This window comes from Athene cunicularia, assembly GCF_003259725.1.
Source record: "Athene cunicularia isolate RWA chromosome 4 unlocalized genomic scaffold, athCun1 chr4_part1, whole genome shotgun sequence".
NCBI lineage: Eukaryota > Metazoa > Chordata > Aves > Strigiformes > Strigidae > Athene > Athene cunicularia.
The window spans coordinates 7,111,236-7,135,288 of NW_020799098.1; the positions used below are offsets into that span (position 1 = coordinate 7,111,236).

The following is a 24,053-nucleotide window of genomic DNA, read 5'->3' on the forward strand; positions in this document are numbered from 1 at the left end:
TTCTAATGGATAAAAGGGGCTTTAAAGAAGCCCTTAGGATAGAGTATGGCTTTAGAGATAAAATGTTAAGCAAAGGCCTAATCTTAGATAAAGATTAAATGCATAATTAGGAAAATACTTTTGACAGAGTGGTCTCAGAGGGCTATCAAGATGTCTAAAATATTTTCAATGTGAAGGGAAATGAAAAGCAGTCTTAACTTCTTAAAAACAAACAAAAAAAACCCAACCACAATATCTTTGTAGATGAAAGCCTCAGATGACGACGATGAGGATGAAGATGAAGATGAATTTGTGGAGGTCCCTGAGAAGGAAGGTTATGAGCCCCACATTCCAGACCACCTGCGTAAGGAGTATGGTGAGTTTGCCCAGCTGTGACGAGCCTTATCCCTTCATGTTACTGGTGCACTAAAGTAAATAAACAGCCATTCTGAAATAATAAAGTGATCAGTGGTGTGGGTAATCTGACTGCTATGAGGAAGTCATTACATAGATACGGGAGCAGCGATTCACTCTAGATAAACAAATACTTTCTAGGAGCAAGAGCAACTGAGACGAGAAGCTTATTTCATTCCATCATGTTGCACTATAGTTTAGAGCCAGAAGCAGCACTGTGTGTGCTTGTAAGTGTGCTAAGTGGGAGTGAAGGAATTCCAAAGTAAATCTGTAAATGAGCCTGAATATTAGAAATATTGGTAACAGTCTGGTGAGATAAGGTTTTGTACTATCAACTGCATTAATAGGAGTTGGAGATTCACAGCCACTTCCACCCATAGGGTGGCCAACTTCCAGCTAAGAAGGAAGGCTTTTTTGTTTAGGTGTTGCTATCACAAGATGTTAAATGGACTTCAGCCTTCAAGTGCAGAATTATAGCTGCTGAGCACATACGAGATGACAAAGCATAATTTTGCCTTCTGTTATTGCATTCTAAAGATTTTTTTTTTTAAATAAAGTTACACTTATAATGTGGTTTTGTGAAATCAAGAGGGGGGAGTTACTGAGGGAAGTTCATCTTAAATAATTAAATGTCAGTGCATTGCTCCTTTTCCTTTGTACATCTAGCTTATTAAGTGTCTGTAGCTTTGTCTGTGAGTAGCATTGTGTATAAGATTCAGATTTCAGTACGTAGTAGAGAAGGAGAGGGTAGCTGCCATCACATAGAGAGTTGGACACTGTCATAAGTTTCTTGGTTCTTTTCTCCGTATTTGTGTAAGGCTGGTGCTGTGTTATGCCTTTTTCAATCCTGTTCATGCTTATTTTTAACTTGCCTGTGGTTTCCATCATAAAAGTCAGGCTGCAGCTATTACCTGTATAAGGCAAATGTTTCCTTTTTGTTGAAACAAGGAGGTGTGCCTGTGTAAACCTGAGATGATGTAGCTCAAATGACCTTTTTACTGTCTTCTGCCATCATATTTGGCTACAGACAGCAAAAGATGATCAGTAATAATAACCTGTAGTGGCTGGGGTCAGCTCAAGGATGTTTCCAGGTGTGAGGTCCTGCTAGTACCTTAGTCCATTTACCTCATCTGGACTTAACCTGCCAGGACACCATGGGAAGTGAGGCCTGCATTGATGATCTGTATCTCTGTGTTAACCACCTAGGGACTTGCAGCAAGTCCAACTGGCTGGTTTCAGTTTGTTTGAAGGAGGTAGATGTGTCTGTTCCTCTATGCATTTAAAAAAATGTGGAAATTTCTACTATATAGAGGACTGAGAATAGACTAGTGTCCTGGTGAGCAGGTAGCTGTAATGAAGTTTGATATGATTCTTGGCATATGTGTTACTTGAAACAGTCCATAGACAATTACTTTGTCCAAACAAGAGTTGGGAAAGATGAAGTACAACTGGAGTATTGAGATAGTGAAATGAGAAGTGGACGTGTGTGTCTAAACAAGAACACAGAACAGTGGTGAAGGGCTGTAGGACGTAAACTCAGGAACTGGGCAGTTTTTAATTTTTTTGTTCATGGAAATAAAATTCTGTATTATACCAGTATATGTTGGCTATTCCAACTACCTCAGTCTTGCTATAAATACTGAGTAAGTTCTGTTGCTAACAGTGGGACTTTCAAAAAGTAAAATAATGGAGGAAAAGAGAGGTAGCAGCCTTCCAGACAGTTATGAAAAGCTTCTTATCTATACATAGTTAATGAAAGAGTCAGAAAACACTGACAGTGTTAGTAAATGAATGAGTAAATGAGATTATAACAGAGCTTTGTTTGGGTTTTTTTACCTTCCTTTGGCAGTATTCCTTGTGCCAAAACTGATATTTTCTTAGTAATTCTAGGCACTGGAACTTTTTTTTTCCTATCTTTAACAGCAGTGTGATGAATCCTAACATGCAAAAGTTCTGTTTATACTTGTTAACTTCCACTGGAAGTGAAATTCATCTCTTCACTCTCTCTTTCATCCCCTGTCTTCCTCATGGACACACATTTTTACAAAAGCAAGCATCTTAGCACCCTTTGTATAACACTAACACAATACTTTGTTGCTATTTTAATTCCTCCTCATGGAAAAGGATAAAAGAACAAGCCTACTCTCAAGAATATTTTAAAAATCTATATAAAATGGATTAAGAAATCCTTAATTTGTATTTAAAGTATTGCTGATAGGAAAATATATTATTGTGAAGAAGCCAATCAAGCAGAAAACAAAACCTCTCTCTCATTTTGTATACATGTAGTTATGTAGGAGCTGATGGTCACACTTGGCTGTTCTTTATCTGATGTATTTGTTAAAAATAGCATTTTGAAAAAAATGAACTATTCTTGATGTTCCTGAAGGCAATTCAGCTTTTCTTGCTGCCATTTAAAGTTATGTAATCTCCCAGTTCAGGAAAGAGCATGAAAAGAATTTAGAACTCCTGAGGTGCATTCAGGCAATCTCATGAAGCATGTACTTTCTTCTGGTTTTGTGTACTTAAGTGCTTTCTTGGACCAACTGGTCAGATACTAACTCAAAATATGTTTCAGAAGCTGATACATAACTATTGCATAAATCAACTGACTTCGGTGTAATTATTTTGGGTGTGCGTGAGGAAAACTGAGAACTATATTTGCTTTACAGGATTCTGTTCTGTGTGTGTTCTTAATAAGCAAAACCAAAATAAGCATCACTGGCACATTTAGAAAAGTGAATTATCATATTAAAATATACAAGAATATATTTATTTCATAGTAGCAAGTTGTCATCAAGAGTTAGCTGTATTAGGCAGCCACCTCTCTGAGTGAAATGTTCTAACTGGAGCATTAAACCTTTCCTGTAACTTCTACATAACACCGAGATTTTAAGGTGTGAACAGGTTAAAGTTCTTTTTTTCCTCCTTGTTGTTACTTTTCCTGAACAAACCAGGAGAGGTGAACAGCTGCTCAAATTAACTTTTCATGCTAAATAGGAAAACAAAGTTGTAAAACATGACTGTGGAAATGGATTGAAATGTGACATTTAAATTATTGATTTAAAAGTCACTTTACTCACTTTCACTTCTCTTATGAAAGTGAAAGTATGCTACCAGCAAGGTAAATTTCAAGCTGAGATGCTATTTCTAGTGATGCATATGTGTATTTGTCACCCTCCTGAGATCTGAAGAGTTTATGAAAAATGAAAAGATATTTAGAGACAGGGTATTTTGTATGCATAAGTATATAGACATGTGCAGTTGTATTATTTGTGTGTATCTGTAGTTGATGATGATTTCAAAATTGATGATGATATTTAATATGTAAGATGAACTGAGCATGGGTACAGTTTGGGTGGAGGGAGAATTAAACAACTCAATTTGAATCTCCATGTATAAGATGAAATGTAAATTTGTTTAAAGAATTTAGGTGATTAGATAACTGAAGTGTGAAGATATAACCCATTAGGGGTGTCATGCCAAATTAGCATTACCAGACTTTTAACGACCTCCCATTTGTATAATCCTTATTTACACTTGCACCTGATGTCTGCAGCAGACAAGAGACCAGCCATCCTGTGGTACCACAGAGCCATTTTCAATAGTGTGTTGCTGAAGAGGAATATTGGGTTGAAAACAGAAACACTGCTGTGAAAATAATTTTCATAGGGCGACTCTGGTAGTCGGTGCTCTGCACCACTGTTGCTTACATCCACTGCCCTTGTATGGCTAGTGTTGCTAACCCCTTAAAAACTGAGGCATTATTCATTTAAAAGAAAGCTTTAGGGAGAGAAAAAAAATCTTGTTTACGCTTGAGATTTCCCACATTCCAGGCTTTGCTGGTCAGCTGTAGGTTGCATTGGCTTAAAGCCTTAAAGCAGATAAGGGATGGAACTGTGCAGCTTCTGACATCGTTCTGGTGTCATAGACAGAATTTGGAGCTGACACCAGGATAAGAGATTCCTTCCTGCCCTTGGTGGTCTTGGCATAGCTTGCAGCTGAGCTCTGAACTACATGGGAAAGTGATCCGGTTTGAGATGTGCTTTTCTGTGCAAAAATGGAATAATTCTGAGATCTAGTTCAAAGCACCCACCTCCAGCAACTGTTGTCTACTAATAGGTTCTCTCAATTCATGATCCTTGCCTGTGTTTCAATGCACTCATTCATGAACCTGGGCAATACTGATTTGAGGTACAGGGAAATGCTGCTGCCATTTTACAAGCAGTGACTTGAGGAGGGTGTCTGATTTGGGAATATTAGCATGGAAGCAGTCTACCAGTTAGTAAGTTTCATCCTTATTCAAAATTCTGAGAGAAATGACTGTACAGTCAAGAACACAAACCCTTATTTCAAATGTTGTTAATCAGATTATTTCTCTTGTATTTGAGCCATAAGCCAAAATGGTTTTAGGTCCCTGATAGCTACTTCAGTGGCTCACATTGCATCTTAAAGCCTGGTTGGGATTTCTTTCATATCAAGATCAAAGCTGCAGTTCTAAAATCCCATGGGTGAGTTCTATCAATTTCAGAAATTCTTGCCTCTTCCCCTCAGAGTGATGGGCCTTTGTGGGTTAGATGTCCCCACACTGCCTTTGCTAATCTGATAGTGGCTGGGTCATGCCTTTTCTGTGTGTTAAGTAGCTTTTTTTAGTATGAAATGTCACAGCAACATGAGAAAAGTGGCTTATACCCAGTTGAACAAATGAGGTGTACAAAACCAGACTATTTCCTTAGTAGAGAAGTTGCCACCTGTTTTTTACATTGAATTAGTAGTGCTTCAGACTACACAAGCTATCCTAGTGCAGCTCTCACTGAGCATTTTAGAAACATGAATAAACTTGCTATTGCAACCATTCATTGAAAGTGTGTGGGGTTTATAGCTTTTGCATTTTCTATGAACATTTAAAAAAGCTGTATTAGAAATAACAATAAAATACTTCATAGACTAATGCATGATTGAATTTTCAGATTTGAAGCAGTAAAAATCCCGCATTTCAGTGTATTTATTCAGAAAATTGCATTTGTTTGTATTGACTGGGTATAATCAGAAGAAGATTTCCGTGAATACAGGTTTTTTTAAGTTTTATTTCCTTGACTCGTATCCATCAAGACATGAAGGGGACACAATGATTAAAAGCAAAACTGCCTCAAATGTGGAATGCAACAGAATCATCACTATGGATTAAAAAAAAAAAAGTAATTATTAATTTATTGGAATCTGATACTTTTATTCTCTGCAGAAAAAGACTTTTCTAAATGCTTTTAAATGTTACTGGTTTTGTTCGTGTAGCCAGGTACTAATGTTTCATATGTGTCATGCTGAGAACAACTGCACTCACTTTGAATATTTGCATGTTATCTGATCACATGTACTGCTGTGTGGCTTCACTATGCTGACATCTTTATTTCTCCTTCATTTTTTTTGTAGGAAGTAGGAAAGCAGTGGGTTTAGTTACTGTGTACAGTAGTATTGTGCTCTTTTTTATCCTACATATGAATGAAGATTCTCCCATAAAAAGGCTGTTTTGCTGTTTTATGTAACACACTTAAAGCTAAACATGGCAAAAATAACATGTATGCAAGTGTTGGTAAGTTGAAATAGAAACCACCTATTTTGACCTGTGAAGAAATGATGGCTTTCTACTGGTCTTTTTTCTTCTATAGAAGCATCTAACAGATTTAATTGATACAGAATGATTACCTGTTGATTTTTACAGTTAGGTTTTCCTCTATTTAATTTTTTTTTAATAGTACACATGAAAAACTCCTGGAAATCACAGGGGCAGAAGCACACATCTTAAGTGTTGAGTTTATGTCCCTAGCTACAACATCTAAACATCTCTGTAATACTAACAAAAACTATTAGTCTTTTAGGAAAATATTTTATTTAGTTTTCTGTTATTGCAATTGATGGTAGGCATATTCAAAAAACTTACTAGAAGTTATTTTGTAATAGTTTTAAAAATAGTAGGGTGCTGACCAAGTCTAGGCTTCCACTGGGGAGAGATTGATTATCATGGCAATAATCATGAAGTAGACCTGACTCAAGGATGACTCCATGCAAATAAGAGAACACAAGTATGGGATCACTACTACTGCTTCTTTTGCTAACAGGTAGCTATATTTCATACAAAATGTGAGGTGGATTTATTTGGGGTGAGATGTATGTGTGAAGTGCAGTCTTGCCAATTGCTTTCATCAGCTGCAGGCCATAACAGTGTGCATCACTGATTAACCAAATGATGGTGCCCTACCTTAGCTGCAACAAAACCAAATGTTTTTGATGACATTATTATTTGGGAATTAAGTTGTTGAGGTTCTGTTGACTGAATCACCAAATGGACACGCACATACTGGCTAAATGGAAATTAAAAATGATACTACTTTTTTCCTTCCTTACTACAATGATTTCTCAGTTTGTCTGGGTTCTGCTTTAAAAGCCTAATAGCTTCTTAGTCTGGTATAATTTATCTGATCTTCATACCTCAGGAACTTCCTGAGGGAGTTCCTCCTGCATGTGAAGAATGTGGAGAACAGTTTTACATGGAGAGACAGCTCAATGGAGAGCACAGCAAAAACAAACCTGCAGACTTCAGAGTATATGAAGCACAGTTCTCAGGAGCTGAATTTGAGACTTAGAATTACACTGTCAAGGCTAACTAAGGACATGTGTGTATTACTTAACTTGATTTGCCTTTTCCCCTTAAAAGAAGTATTGCAGGGGAAAGGACAGGCAGTATTACCTACTTATCTTTCACTGCCCTGTGAAATTCGGGGTTCTTTTTCCCAAATTTGGAAAATGCATTTAACACACAGTTGTATTTCCCTAGACAAGAGTCTAGTATTTAGAAAAAGATTTCTATTAATACTACTATAAATTCTTTTAAAAACAATTGTTACATGATTGATTTACTGTAAATGTATAGATAAGAGATATTCAACATTGAAGTTAGAGCCCCAGTTCTGAACTGCTGTAATCAAATGTGTTATGTAATCTCAGTTTTTCTTAGCATACACAACATTACCAGTATTTAATTATAATTTTACATGTGAGATTGCCTCATTATATTAGTATGCTTTGAATATACCTATATATGGGCAAACACATGTTCTGTATAGCTACACTTGGGACAATAATTGAGTAAAACATTATAATACACTACTTGAAATGAAGATAACTGCACATTTATGAAGAAACATGATTAGCACTTCCAATAAAATACTTCTGCATCCATGTAGAAGTATTGATTGTAGATATTTTTTTCTAATGCATCCTAATCAGCTGATCATGCAAACCTTCTTCACTTTCAGGCAAGGTCCTTCTATGTAAATAAGGTTACCAGAAAATCTGACAGGATATGGGATATCTTTGATTCCTACTAAAGTTCTTAAAAAATTAATACTCACTGCACAGGAAGCTGATAATACTTCAGAGTGGTTTGTGCTAGTAGTATAGCTCACAGGAACTATGCAATGGCCAGGGACTGCAAAATAATAAGCAAGAGGTTTAAAAGATCAGAGTGTAAGGTGTAGAAAGGTTTTACTCTAAACTCTGCTGCTCTGATTTATTCTGATTCTTAGATATGATTGTAAAGCAATAATATAAAGGTTAATGAGTTAACATTACAACAAAGCAACATATTCTGTAATGCCATTAAGCCAAATAAAGTATTTAAGAGTTAGTGAACTCTTCTAGTTAACTAACATTGTTTTTCATTAGTTTGAATTTCCAAAGCAGAACTGTAAAATTTTAGATCAATATAAATGAGCATATCTGCATTCAGAGGTACTGGGGGCATCTTTTTTTGCTGTTTAAAACCTCTGATTATAAAAACTCCTTGACAACTTTTAAAAACTGGTGTAAATAATACAGAAATATTCATATTTGAAGTTATCCAGGTAATAAGTTGCTTTGACTGCACACACAACTTGTGTGCTGTGAGAATATTTGGTAAAGCCACCTCTGGCATTTCAGCATCCTCCCCTAGCAGCTGCAGACAGCAACTTGTTTAGTGGCGTTCAAGGATAAGATAAGAAACTGTGTCTAGCTAAATTAAAGCAGAAGTTTTCTACCACAATAAATGGTAAGAGTTTTAATCAGTGTTATCCCTGTATGAATGCTTCTAAGGTTTTGTTCATAACAGTTATTTTTGTTATTTTTTTCAGCAATTTAGAGTTATGTGTAAATGAAGTGACACAACAACAGAGCTTTTTTTTTTTTAGGCAGGGATGAAATTTGATCTCAACTAAAAAAAAAAAAAAAGCAACTGAATATTCATTTAATTTGTGGTGGCTTCATAAAGATCAGATATCTGTCAGGGATGACATATCATTCAAATCTCCATCCCTTATGAGTATTAGAACCTTCAGAGATAATGAAGGCTTCCTGCCATATGATCACCTATGTTAATTTTGTTCGCACACACATTTGTGCGTGGAGAGATATAGCAGAAGATCCTGAACCACTGAAGCTGTTTGGAAGTAATGCCCCAGACATTGACTTGAACCCTCTGGTCTGCAAGTCCATGTGAAGCAAGCTTTGAAAATTCCTGTTCATTTAGCAGTAAAGCTTTTTGTGCTTCCTGAGTGAAATGCATGCATTTTTTTCGTTATGAGCACACTAGAGGGTAAGTGGGGAAATACCGTACCTGAACTGCTGGGTTTTCCTGACAGTCTTGGAGTGGCTGTACTAGTTTAAATCACATACATTCAGCTTGAATAAGATCCAACAAATCAGAAACAGAAATTATATTTTTTTCAGGAAAGTTAAAGTCCATAGTACTTGTTTATATTCTATCTCCATTTTTTCAATTAAACTAAAGTGAATCTGAAGTAGCTAGATTTCTTCTAAATCCACACAGCTGAGGAAACCTGTGCTTGCTCTTTCTCTGAATTTTCACTGAGGGGCTTTTATCTCCCCCTAATCCCACCATTTCTGTCAGGACATAATCTCTTTCTCAAATTTACATTTTAATTACAAGGCCAGCTGAACTAGCTAAAATCAATAATGTCAGCATTCAGCAGTCTAACTTCAGCTGAAACCCCAGCCTCTCTCTTTCCTTCTATCGATTTATCTTGTGAACACGGTCTACTTTATTGCTTCAGGCAAATAGGTGCCATTTGGTCAATTTAAACAAAAAAGGGGATTTGAACATTTTTATGATTCTTTCTAAAAGCTCATATTGGAACAATTTGAACCCAGATACTGTACTTGTGCTAAATAAAATATACAGAATGCAGAATTCTTAAGAGGAATTTTACTTTTAAACCTACACTTAATCCCATCTATGTCTTTAAAACAAAACAACAAAAAAAACCCACCCTGACATTGTATACCATTCAGCTAGGGCTGTTTGCATGGTGACTCTTGTCTTTATCTTGTTAGCAAAAAACTAATTTTATAAACTTTTTTTAAATCCACGGTAGAGGTGGTGTTACTGATGTTGTAGTGTATTTACCTCTAGCCATTTTTCTGTTAATGGTTTAAAATAAGAAATCAATGGGAAAATATTTTTTTCTTGTAACTCTTAAGAATTCCTATATTGATTTTTTGGATGTGATTTTATCTATCTAAATGTCACATTGTCCATTTATCTCTCTTGCCTTTTCTGTGTGTTGCTGACTGCTTGTCTCTGCTGTTCACATCTTCTCCCCCTCAAACAAAATTGGTGTAGTGAATGAGCAACCATGCTTTCTGTAAACATCATAGGGAAAAAAAATTGGAAAAAAACTAAGGTTTCCTCAGAACTCTTAATACATATGCACATATTCTCTCTGAAGAGGAGAAAGGTGTGACACATACCTGCTACCTTCTGACTTCAAGATGGTTTATAAATAGCAGGCATACAAGTGCTCTCAAAACTGTTGCTTTAAACAGTGCTTTTCAGAAAGATATTCTTGTCCTTAAAAAAAAAAAAAAAAATAAAATTAAGAAGCAACTTCAAATGCTAAATACAGTCTAAGCAGTTCTACATTACAGATAGTCTATCACATATTTTTCTCAGCTAGCCTTGCTCATGCCAAATGGCCTGTTTGTTTGTAGCTGTTTCTGTTATAAAAGGATGTTTACTCCTCCAAATCCTGATTATTTTAAAGTGTGGTTGTAATAGAATCTTTTGGGTTAATTCCGTTTCACTTTAATACAAAGCACCTGAGAAGGGCTTTTTCCCTTCCTAGACTACAATAGGAGCTGAGATGGAGTTTTATCCTGCCCCCTGTCCAGATACATAAATTCAAGATTGCTCCCTTAATATTTTGCTGAAAAGCTGTTTAAAAAACATTATTGGAGGCACCATTATCTCTTTTGAATGGCAAGTCCACAGCCTAGTAAATGTCATGAGATCATTTCTTTTGCTATTTAACCTAGATATTTCTATGCTTAGTTCCATCTTTTTATGGTTAATTACATTTCCCTTATTGCTGGTCCTTCTGCTCATTTTGAGACCCTTTTCCAATTCACATATTAGTCCTTTAAATTATGTTTTTAACAATGTTCTTTAAAGCCTTGTTGACTTTGGGAAGGGAATTTAGGTAACAAGGTGAATGTGGTATGTTCATCACTTTCATTCGAGTACATGATGTGGGCATGACTGAGTAAGGTAGTAGTAGTGTCAGGCACACTCAGCAGCAAGATGTCTTGTGTCTACAACTGGTTTGAGGACATAAAAATTAAAAAGGAGTGATCCTTCTTTGCATCACAGTCCATGCTAACTTCAGTCTCAGGAAGCATTGAACAGCACGAGCAGCACTGTCTTTCAAGACACTCTGCCTTAGGAATGTGGGCTTTGGTTTTAGGGTGTTTTCTGGAGCACAGAACGGGGAGTCAGGGGAGAGCTGGGTTTTGCACTGGCTTCAGACTGTGGTGAATGTCTTTTTTCCCCTCTCTGCAGCGTTTGCTGCCTGTGAACATTTGGCCAGTGGGTACTTGCTGAAGTCTTATCCAGAACAGCCCCAAGACTGGCACTACTGAAATACCCGCTGTCAGATGTGTGTTCACTCCTGTGGGCTATTTACCCGATACACAAGTAGCCTTTTCTTAGGAAAGGTGGAATGCATCAGCCTCCCAGAGCTGGGTCTGATCTCTCTATGGACATGAGAAAATCCCATCTCACACAAGTTGAATCATGGATATACTTGCCTCCCCTCAACTGTCTCATTAAAATGACCCACATTGCTCTTTGTTGTACACTGGATAAGCAGAAGAAATGTATTGAGTTGTTGTGGGAGAGTGAGGAGAAGACAGAGAATTCTCTATGAATGCCTATTAACTGCTGATGGCTAGTGCTCTCTCATCCTTTTTCCTTCTCTGGATCCTATTTCCTTCTCTCTCTTGTTTTGAGAGATGCAGTTAAGCCACAGTCGTTGCTACTAGCCTCTGCCCAGAATTGCCTTGCCTTTAAAACATTTTCCTTTACTGTTAGTTAAGCCATACTAGAGACATGGGGTCTCAGAAGGTCTTGAAGAGTCCTCATCCTTGAGAGGATTCCAGAGCACTCTCTTCTCTGTGGAGTCTGTTGTATTAAAATCTAGGAATGAGTGAAGTAACTATTTGCTGTATGCAGCAAAATTTAAAGTCTCTGCATGCAAACAAGCCAGATCCAAATGGATGTCTGCTTTTGTTTCCTCTCTCCTCTCCTTCTGAGGGTCTCTAGCTTTGTGGATTTCGAATTGTGATTGTTGGCTTACTCCAGCAAGATGTCCAGTAAACTAGGTTAAGCAGGGGGTTGTCAGCATTGTTCTCAGTGTCCTCAACTTGGAGCCTTGAAAAACAAACAGAAGATGTCATTCCCTGTGCAAGGACTTAGCTCCTGATCTAGGCACTTGGAAAGTTTAGACCTATATGTATCTAAGGGGTGAGTCTAGAAGGTTGCCAGCTCAGCAACTTGACCTTTGCCTGCAGTCAGGCAATGCCTTCTATGTGGTTATACCCCCTAGGTTACAGGGAACATGTGGTGCAAATGAATCAAGGTCAGGATGAATTACTGCAAGATTTTATAAGGTGGAAAGAAGGGGTCAGGGCAAGTTGCTCTGATTTTTTTTATTTTTATTTTTTCTGAAAATTAGGGGGGGATTCCCTGAAATTAAAATATTTTGTGCACCAAAGCTACCTACTGCTACAGGTCCTGCAGTTTTTCACTGGGAGGGCAGGTCATAACCACATTAGCTTTTCCTTTTTCAGTTGATATCTTGTGATACATTTAATGATCAAAGCAACCACATTAGCAAAGCAAGAATACTTCTGGATACAGCTTCAGGGCTGGCTAGAAGTGGGCAAGAGACTAAAAGTCCCAGTTAAATAATGGCCATTGAGTTTACTATGCTTTACCATCAGTTTACTGTATCAGGTAAACTCAGGTTTTTTTTCACAAGAAGACTGAGATAATTTGCTTAAAACTTTAGGCTTGTAAAACCATGACTTTTTTTGAGTTGATTTTAGTTTTTTTTTTTTTGGGGGGGGGCTTTAATTTCAATCACTTCTTTTATAAAAAGGCTTTCTGGTGGGGAAAATGTAGTCTATTATGTTAGTGTGGGGGATCACATCTTTCCATTTTTAGCTGTCGTTGGCTGTAAAGTTCTTATTACTACCTCCAGCTAATAGAGCTGCTTCTCTAGCTCAGCGGGTAGAGACACGTGCTGTCTAACTGCTCAGCCTATCTAATTGCATCGTTACAGTTTGTGCTGACTGTCTAATCTAGCTATACGAAGTAATTAAGTTGCCCTACCATTGAGCTGCTGGTGCTGAACATCAGTGTCTGGTGCCTTGCAGTGGGCTTTTCCTCAGGTGTAACTTAGGCATTTACTGTCTCTTGAGAGTACTCTGTGGGTTTACCTATTGCTTCTGCCAGCACTTAGATATTTTATCTTGGCAAACTGTGGTTTAGTATCTGTGAAAGAACATTCCTTATATAATTCTGTTTGCAGATATATTTAGGAATCAAAACACAACTCTTCTCAGTGGTGCTGCCTTTTAAATCAGGGGGGAAAAAAAAAAGTTATTTTATATCTCTGAAGGGTCAGTATAGTAGCTGAGAATCATCAGAGAATAGGGCTGTGCCTCACACAAAAATTTTTTTTTTTTTTTTTTCACTGGGTGTACTTCCCCACCAGCAGTGCTGCTGGGTGACAGTGGTTCTTGTTCTTGTCAGCCATGTGTTGCTGTGCATCCCTCGCCCCAAAGTGGTTTCTCTTTGCCAGGCTGTAAGAGTTTCAGCTGGACTTTTTGCTGAGACACCACAAAGAATTAATCATAGCACACAGAAGGATATGAATGTATGCCTTTCCTTTTACTTTCTACTTCTTTTGCATATCTTTTTGGACTCTAGGTGTTAAACAGTAGTGCCAATAGTTCCCTTCTTTTCACCTTGATATAACTTTGAGTACAGAAATGATATATCAGCAAGAACATGTGACACTAGAAACTTATGTACAAAAAGCAATATTGCAGTTTAGGCAAGCAGTACTGTTAAAATCCTTCTTTCACCTACTTTCAAGATGAAGTAACATTATTTTTTGTTGTCACATAAATTTAAAAGTTGATTGCGTAGTTATTCAGTATGTTTCTGTCCAAAAATAAGAAAAAATTTCAGAGACAGAAATACCAGTCTTGTCTATGAGCGAGACTGAAGTCTAATACAAAGTCAAAGCAGTAAGACATGTAATCAGCATCCTGAGCTGCTTGGCCCCACTATGAAGTGTTGAGGCTGGGAGGTGAATCGCTCTTAAACATTGAGTCTTTTTGCAGGGCTTGAGCCTCAGACACTTCCAAAAGCACCAGTGGGGAAGACATCAACAGGACCAGCTTCAGTGAACTCCTGCACCCAGCTGAAAGGGAATGAAGATGAACTTGATCCAACCTGTGCAGCTGCCACGCTGAAACTTATTAGAGACAAACTACCAAAGTTACCACCTCCACATGCCAGGTTATCTTTGTTTTAATTCTTGCAGAAACCTCTTGCTCTTACTTGTATTTTAGTCATGAAAGCAAGTGGAAAAGCACTCATGAACTAGGCAAACTGTTAATGCTGTCTTGGTTTTATTTTGAAGTTACAGTTCTTTTACTGAGATGCACATTCACTACTTAATATGTAGGATTTTGTTAGTGATTGCACCAGGATCTTAAGGAACCTTTTACTGCTCACTTGGTTTAGGTTTTATTTGGTGTTAATGGTCTCTATTAAAATATAAAGTGTTCCCTTCCCTCCTAACAAAAAAAAAAATCTCCACGTTTATTGGGGTAATTTTTGGTCTGCAACTAAATAGAATGTATCCTAATACTAAATCAGAAAATGGTTTCAGCAATCAATCTCTTGGTTCCTAGTGACTTGTGCTGTCAGTGCTGCCTGGAGGCATGTTTTACTGATTCGAAAGGTGTATTTGCTGTCAATCCTATTCAAAGCTTGGTGAAACTCCAGCCTTGTCCAGCATTTATCTGTGATTTGGGGATAAGGCTGGAGTAATCTACTTAGTGGCATGTTCTTGAAAAGACACTTCTGCATTGGTCAGGAAAGTCCCCAAAACCTAGTGAACTGGAATGCAATGTCAGAAAGAGAAAGGGGGTTTGCTTCATTAGACTCTGGAGTTTGGAGTATTCAGGCAAACATTTTTATTTTTAATCTTTAAAAACTTAATGTGTTATTAAGGTGACTAACAGCATTTGCAGCTCTATCAGCGAATACTCAAGGTCTCTGTAGTAGTACAGTGATTTTTCAGGACTAGTGAATTCTGTAGTGGTGTTGCACAGTGAGTGTTACAAGTCTGCAAGATGGACTCTTGTCAACAACAGCAAAGACTTTGCAATCTGTGTGACTGCCATGCAAACATGGGCATGAGTTTACACAAGCAAGATCTTTCTAAAAATGGTTTGCCATGTCAGTAGTTTTTTTTTTTTTACACAGGACAGCATGGGTGATCCACTGCTGCCCCCATTAGATCTCTAGGCTTCTCCACCCATGCTGTAATACATTTTATCTGGGTTTAGCTGAATGTGCAGTGTGCTGCACTTTGTGTGTGGTGTTACAGTCCGTATCCTTTTTTTAAAAAAATAAAAGACAAAAAACCAAAAAAAGGACAATCCTGTAAAGGTAGTTGTAGCCCTATATCTAAGATAATATTAGCATTGGTGTGAAAATGTAATGAAAAAAGATAAAAAGTTGTGATCATTGTTGTTCTGTATTGATTTTTCATCTCTTTTCTCCAGTGACTCTGCAACTACTGAGCCAGCAGCCTTGGAAGAGCCTGACAGTAAGAGAAGAAAACTAGAAGAAGAAAGAGCTAAAGCTCCCCTCATGCCTTTTGGATTAGATCTTCACTACTGGGGACAGGATCAGCCAAATGCTGGGAAGATTCTCAAGTAATGGTCTTTTTCTTTTAAGACAATATAAACAAATACATAGATTTACTTGTACTCAGAGGTCATGCAGTGGGGTGACTGCTATTTCTTTTGATAATTACTTTTCTTCTTTCCCTTGTACTGTAGGACCCATAAACAAAGTCAGAAATTCTACCTTAAAATGTTATTTGTTTTGAGAAGGTATGATACTAATTAAATATCCTTTGATGCTTCAAAGCACATTTTTTTCTGCTCTTTCATGTTTGTGTATTATTTGCAGCATGGCATCACTTACTCCAATTTAAATTGGTACCTCATTATGCAAAGTGCTGTGCAAGTGCATGATAGACGGTCCCTCTGCTGGGGATTTTACAGTCTAAATTTTCCTGACTTTACAGAGTGGTAACTGAGGAAATTGATATGCTTGTTCAGTCACACAAGAAATAGGTGGCAGTTACAGGATTTAAATTGGGATATCTCACTTTCATTCTTTTCTGGGAAGGTTTTGTGTTTCTTGGACGTGAAGCATTGTTGACTTTGGGAAAACTTTAGCACTGGGAAGAAAAGATGGTAGGTATACATCAGAACTTGTTTCTAGCAGTCAGTTTTTAAAACCCCATTTTAGGACTAGTATTCTTATATGAAAGTTGGAATGCAAAGTCCTCCCTCTATGTATAAATTTCATTGAAGTCCACCAGAACTTTAGTATGAGTGTGTACCATACCTGGCTTAGAAAAGTCAAAAAACATTGACTGGCTGGATTGTAAATCAAACTCATATATTCTCAGCAGTATTACTTAGTTTGTTTTCTTATCAAAACAAGTTAAAAAAAACCCAAACATGATTGCTGTGTGAAGACAGTGTTTGCAGAGAAAGATACAAGAGAAAAATGTTGCCCCTGTAGCTGATTGCATAAAATGCTGAATATGTTTTAAGTTATTGAAAAACAGTGAAATTTGATACATAATAGTGCTTTAACACAGTTACTCCAAGCTTTGGATTCTGTCTGGTGTGGTGCAGGCTCCTCAAAGCCTATAAAATGGTTAAGATTTTCAGCAGGGCTTTAAGAAGCATTTGTCTGTGATAATGCCAAAAAGGTAGTAAGGCTTTATTTTACATTGCAAATGAGTTATTCAAGTCATAAGTGAAATCAGAAGCATATTTCACTGCCTGTCTGCCTTGTGCTGTACTGTTTTATTTTTATGCTTTCCAATAAAACAGAGGGCACACTTCTGAACCTTATAGTCTATAACTACAGATATGCCAATCTAACTAAAGATAATTTAAGTAACTCTGCACACACAATACCATTGACCCCTGGGTATAAATTATATTTATTGAAGAATTAAGGTAGTCATTGGCCAACTCCTTTAACTTCTCTATATGCACACGTACTGTCTCTATAATGCCTAGGAAAAAAAGCAAACCAAAAAACCAGACAACACATATGAAACGTGTATGGAATTTGAATTTTTAAAGTGTGAAGTGGAAAAGTCTTTCCCCTTCACCTGTTTAACTCTACACTTACTTAATTACAGGATTTACAATAAATTGAGATTTTGATTGTGAGACTGTAGCTACTGGGAAGATGATTTTTCTAAAGAAGTTTTATTTAGCTGGTAAACGGTGATCTTCTTTAGAAGGTGACAGTGACTGTGGGATTTACAAAAAAGTTTGGACCGAACCATTTTCCCTACTTCTTCCTTTGCTCACACTACTCACTAAGCTAGTTTAAGAACTCTTAAAAGGAGTTTATAAAGCTGTAGTAGTACTTTTTTTTGAAGGTGGTGTATGCTGCCCAGTGTTGTACTGTGTGGAGGCTGCTATGCCAGTTTAACCAGCTGTTTTGGATAGCATGGGCCTTCCAGAGTCATCTACCCTCCTTCTTTATTAAATTAGCTGACTGCTGGGATCAGAGAAAATTAGCTGGTGCAGCACTTTTATGACTCTGAGTAAGATATTTGAATTAGCTCATTCAGCACTTGCTCTATGATCTCTGTATGCATCATATGGGTTTTAGAATTTATATTTATTCAAGTTTTTTATAAGCCTCCCATCATGTTAGGAATAAAGTTGATATAAATTTGTTGAAAGAGTGGTGCAACATTTCTCCAGAAGCTGGACTTTTTAGATTTCAGTTAACCATTACTTATCTTTTATTCTTCCTAATGTATAGCTATGTAATTTCTATTAAAGCCTCCGTTACTTGTCTGGATGTAACACTTTTGATGAGTCTGAGTGGGGTGTTGATCTTCTAGTTGATTATCTGTTCCCCTTCTGATCCCTCTTACAAAAAGGCTTTACTTGTCACATGCATCATTTTTTCAGACAAAAATCTCATGTTCTGCCTTTTTAAAATGTTGCTTAAATTACAACAGCAGGAAATCCGAAAACTGGGGGATTTAGCACCAGTTTGTTCTTTTCTCACCTGCTTGTAAGTCATGCTGGGAGAAAATAAGTTATATGCTTGTAGTAAACAATAAAATTTATGAATATCTGTGTAGAAACGAGGCTATTTGAAGTCCAGTTCCCAAATACTGATCAATGGTATAGACAGTAAAACCTAGTCTTAGTTTGCTTGAGATTTGTTGGATGCAGATTGGGGGGGGGCGGGAGAGGCAGAAAAAATATTACACAGAACTTTTTCCTAATTGGAAAGGTTGTCATGCTCAACTGTTAAATGCTTCTTCATTCTCATGTAACTGTAATTTGATAATTTAGAGGGGGAAGAGAGTTCAGACCACCAAAGAACACTAGAATTTTACTATGAGATTCTGTAAGTCTACCTTGCACATAGCAGTCCTGTATATTGTCTCTTTAGGAATGCTTTCCCCTCCTTGTGTCTTGTTTTCAGGATTGTATTAAAACTAAGCAAATAAGAAATTTATTTCATTCTTTTATTTACTGTCTGTTGTAGAATCTTGCACATAATTTATGAAGCTGAAATACTGTACCATTCAAACGTTTGACTAAAGTCATATTGGTATATTATGAAGATTCTTAGAGCTTTTTTGTTTAGGCTGTAGTTTGCAGAAATGTGTGAATGGGAACTTTTTTACCCAGAAATTGTGGAAACATATTACTGTGTTTAACATTGAACTGGCTTCCACTCTAAGTCTTTTGCCTTTATCCCCGAATTTACCAGGAGAAAGTTAGAATTTTTAGGTTAGAATTTTTCTGGCACTAGCAAGGTACATTTGATGAAGAAATTATTGGATAGTATGAATATCACTAATAAGGATTTTACTTGAACATTTTTCTGCTCATTTGGCAAGTCATAGAATGCTTTGAAATTGCTTAATCCCTTTTTTAACATAGTTCCAATCTTTTTACCTAGTCGTAAATGGTCAGCTGTTGCTGTAAAACCAGCAGCTATGTATGTTGTAGGTTGCTATGGTCAGATAATATCCTCCACCTCCCCCCTGCCCCCCTGTCATTGTCATCTCCTGAAAACTTGCTTAGATAAAATTCATCAAAAGGCCTGCTAAAGTAATTCTTTTAAGTATTGGCTTATGTGCTTTGCTGAATTTTGAGATCGTTGTGATTAGTGAAGCCGATGTTCATATATATATGGCTCTGCAGTCTCCAGAAGGCAAAGTCTTAGAAGTAGTAATGACATCCAAGGATATTAATGAGTGAGAGGAATTGGATATGGATAGAAAAAAATCCTCTCAAATCAGTCTGGGACTGACTGGGTGGAAGAGCGATGTGGAAAAAAGGGATTGTAAAGTGTTCTTTATGAAATTTAAGTCTTTATCGAGACATCTGCCATCTAGATATCTCCGTTTTGCTTGTAATAAGCAGCAGACGTGAATCCTGGCATTTTTTTGCTTACTTTAGCTGTATTTTTTCCCTTTTAATTCAACTATATTTTTTCTCTGTAACTTAGTATTTCATTAAATTTGGGATGGGATTATTGTTTAAATTCAGATGTCTTTAAGTTAGATATCTAAGCTTAAGCTGGTCACTCTTAATTTCTTTTCATGATTAGGAGAAAGAAACATTTACTATCAGAGGGTGTGTCATTGCATCCTAAGATTAGAATCTAAAATGAGTCGGGTAATTGCTCTCTGGGGTTGCCTCTTTCTCATTATAGACTACTGGCAGCCTAGGGTGGCTAAAATGAAATTATATGAATACCATTGAGAAAATTTGAAAATACTACATCACTCAAGCACCCTTGCTCCCCTTCTTTTCCACTATCTTCTTTGTATATTTGCCTATATGTATCTGTAAATACAGGTAAGATTTCTAATTTTAAAACAGATTTTCAATGGATTAGCTTAATTTCATAGTGAAACACCCATAAGTTTCTCAGATTTATGGACACTGTATAGGAGAATCTGGAAGAAAGGATCTCTGTAAGGCTCAGCTGATTGTTTGCTCTCTTTCTTGGTCTCAGTATATTGCAGCAGACTGTGATTTCAGCTCCTGCTTCTCTGCTGCTACAGGAGAGCAGCTACCAGGAATAAGATTAGACAAGATCAAACTCTTTCCTCCCTGATCTATCTTCTGTGTTTAATCATAAAAGTATTTAGTTATGAAGAATGTTAACTACAGAATTACAAAGTTATTCACTGAAACTGGATATCGGATAACTGACTCTGAATGTCAGATCGTGAACTAGAGCTAAGACTTGTAATAGGTTAGCAGGTTAAACAAGAAATCAATACTAGACAGGCTTTGGTGATATTTTAAAAACATCTTCATAACAGAGGAGTCCTAAGAAAGAATGGTAGATTCCTAGGTTTTTCTAATTCACTAGTAAATCTTCCATTCCTTTTATATGTAAGTTCACCACAGGATGATACTGGCATCTTTATGTTTTTTTGTTACAATTCTGGAAATAATTTTAATTTGTTGTTTTCCCAGATTTGCTTCTGAGCATCGATTTTGGGCACCCAGTGAAGTAGAGGAAGAAGTAGAAAACAAAGAAATAACTGAAATGTTAAAAACTAGATATATAACATTTGCTGGCAAGTTTGAACCAGTGAAACATAAATGTCGAGCACCAATGCCTGATGGAAGACTGTGTGAAAGACAAGATCGGATTAAGGTGGGCACCAAGTTACATAACTTCCAGGATAAGTGCTATGTGGAGAAGAACCCATTAAAGCATGTCCATAAAAGTTTATTTCACGTTGTAAATACAGCTCAAGGGAGTGGAAGAAAAATTGTGTCTGGAGAAGTTTGTTTTTAATGTGTACTTCATATGGGAAGCATCGTTTTGGTAAGGAAACTGTAAACATTTAAGGAACTCCCAAATATTTTTGGCATTCATCATAGGTATTTCTATTTTAATTATTACTGCAATATATGAGTACCTGATAGTAAAGCAGAGACGGTTAGTTGGTAGTCAAAAATTTTTCCTCATTTAGAGGCATATTTGTTGCTAAGTGGTTTTAGAAACTTGGGTGTTTGAGGGGCAAAGAGATTTTATTTAGAACTAGCTTTTATGAAAGCTAAATCTTACATAGGCTCAAATTATGAATCCTAGTCAGTAGAAATACTCTGCTTAAATACTTTGTTCTAATATCCCTGTTCTTCCTGTATTATCTGAGATTGAAGAATCTGAACGTAATAAAATACTTTAACTGGGATTGTTACAAGATAGGGTTATAGCATAAACAACAACATATAATGCAGCATTTGGTGCCCTTGTTCCAGACTTGACAGGATATGCTACTTGCTCTCTTGAAACTGGATAGTCATATCACAAAGAGCTTATTTCTTTGAGATTCTGAATATATTAAACACATGATGTTTATGGGATCCTGATGCTTTCTAAGAGGGACTGGGAATCAAGTGTAGAGTTTTGTGTCTTGATTCTGGTGTCTGGCTTTAAGCTATGTTAAATAATATGTAAGCATTTTCTTTTTATTTAGAAATGTTGAGATTTTCTTTCCCCTTTCTTTCTCAAGTGCCCTTTCCATGGAAAGATAATTCCTCGGGATGAATCTGGAATTCCCATTAATGCAGAGGACAGAGCCAGAGAAGAAAAGATGCGATTTGAGAAGCAAGCGGCTCAGCCAGGTTTGTGTCTGCATAGCATCTTTAAGGAGGGGGGACCAAAAAAAAAACCAATAAAAAATTAGGCAGAAGTGGGAGATAAGCTTTAAACATAAGTGTAATATCTTTATTGTGTATGTTTGTGTATATTTTGTATACAATATTTACGTCTACAATATATTTACAATCTGTAAAATAATTGTATATATTGTACCTACATTGTATCTATGTGTTTCATATTGCATCTACAATATATTGCATCTAAATTGTATCTATATATTGTATCTGTGTATAGCTATAGTGTAGATACAAGTTGGATAGCAAACTTAGTATACAGTTGGACAAGAAATGTGACAGGCTATAGGGGGAAGAGCGCCAATTCTTCTGTCACTAAAGGCACAGGTTGAGATCCACAGAACTGGATCATATTTCTGTTTTGCTCCTAACCACAGTGTCTCATTTAAATTCCTGTTGATTTTAATTTGCAGATCATTTGCAGTGATTCTTGCTCATGTGGTAAATATGGATGCTTGTGTACACGGAATAAGGTTAACATTGTGTTTGTTCTTTATTTCCAGTAGTTATCATAATACTCCTAACACTTCTCAGACAGACAAATTATGGCCTTTATATTAAGGAACATGTTTATTAAGGACAATTAAACCTATTTCCTGGGAAATGCTCAACAGTAACTGTTCCCATGCTTCTGAAAATAAGGTGTCTAATCTTGCTGGTCCCTAACAGTTGTGCTTTACATAATGTAATGATGATAATATTAGGATCACTGTGTCACCACAAATATTGACAGAGTGGCTTTTTGTCACAATGCGGGAACTTGTTTTTCCGGTATCTATTCATATCTACCCTATTCTATGTTTCCTATATCTACTGACTTGTGTTTTAGAAGGAGAATTCCTGGTCCTGTTATGCTGTGCATCTGTGCAGCATTGCCGGAACATACTCTGAACTAGGGAAGCCCTCACCTTGGGCTTTATTGGCATTATAACTAGTCTGGATGTTCTAATAGGCATGATCTTTGTGATGGGCTTCAGAAAGGGAGCAAGCAGACCTGTGCTGTTTATTTGTTCAGATGCTACTCTGCAATACTCCAGACTTTGTTTTTAAACAGTGGGGATGGACAACAAAACTTATGGCTGCCTCCTTGCATCCTGGCTGCTGCTTTCAGGTGTGGAGGGAAGGGTCATCCTCCTCCAAGATTATATGGTCATTTTTAGCCAGGACTGTATTTTTAGCTTTGGACTGCTAGGTGAGGAATGCAGGCAATCAAAGACAGCAAGCAATGAATACACAGGCAGGAAGACTTCCAAGGGGAATAAGAGAGTTTTTTGCAATAGTAGAACTAAACCTCATTAGTGATGGACAGAGGTAGATTTTCATAAAGCACTGGGGGAGATTGCAACCGGGAAGCTACTGGTAGTTGATGGACTGCAAAGGTGGGAGAAAGATCTATCCAGCAAAGACATAGTGTATAATTGGACGGGACAGATTTGTTTTCAGTGCTTTTATCTAATCTGTCTTCCTCCAACAGGTCTTAGTATTGTCTGTTTTAAGCTATTTATTCTAGGTAAGTATTCTGCATTTGAATTAAATTCTGCATTTGGATTAAACTTACACACAGGCATTATAATTTTGCTATCTTGTAATATACTCCCTTTAAAGAGTTAGTTCTCTTTTAAACTCTGACTCAGTATTTCACCAGTTTGTTATATAAATTATTAATGAGGCTACTGAACCTTCCACAAGACCTCTTCAGAGCATAACAGTTGTCAATCTGTTATCCAAAAAGATCTATGTCGAATGAATGTGCACTTAAACATACAACCGACCCGCCCAATTTCCTTTAATACCAATTTGGCCATCTCTGAGTGTGCTTGGCAATTACCAACACCACATGAATGCAGCAGTTACTGAACACCTTCTGGTATTTGCATGTGTTGAAGTGCTACGTTTGCAGGTAGTTTCCATCCTTGTCCAGGTGGAGTGAAGTGCTCTAAACTGTCATCCAGCCGACAGCATGGGCACAGTTGGACTGTCACAGCAAAACTGGGGCAGGGGTGTGGGTGGTATGCTAAAAAGGGAAGTTCCCAACTTAGTTATGACAAACTAAAACTGGCAAGTTAAACTAGTAGGTGTTCTTGGGTGACTACTTTCAAACTAGAAACTTATACTCCAGTATAAAAATCACTTGCACTGAAAAATATTGATTTTTTTTTTTCCTGTGAAATTGCCATTGCTTGAAGCTAGACGTAATATTTATTTTTATTACAGTGTCAGCTTGGTGTTGTTAGAGGCTTCTCACC

The 24,053-nt window shown here is 36.9% G+C and overlaps 1 protein-coding gene across 1 annotated transcript in view; it reads left to right on the forward strand.

The window, feature by feature from the left end:
• UVSSA (UV stimulated scaffold protein A) overlaps nucleotides 1–24,053 on the forward strand; it is a 69,515-nt gene that overhangs the window by 37,848 nt on the left and 7,614 nt on the right. Inside the window, exons 8-12 of the mRNA XM_026846911.1 lie at nucleotides 244–355; nucleotides 14,137–14,314; nucleotides 15,592–15,744; nucleotides 20,596–20,779; nucleotides 21,645–21,756. Of these exons, the coding sequence (XP_026702712.1) occupies nucleotides 244–355; nucleotides 14,137–14,314; nucleotides 15,592–15,744; nucleotides 20,596–20,779; nucleotides 21,645–21,756 (739 nt within the window). The remainder of the gene's footprint in view (nucleotides 1–243; nucleotides 356–14,136; nucleotides 14,315–15,591; nucleotides 15,745–20,595; nucleotides 20,780–21,644; nucleotides 21,757–24,053) is intronic.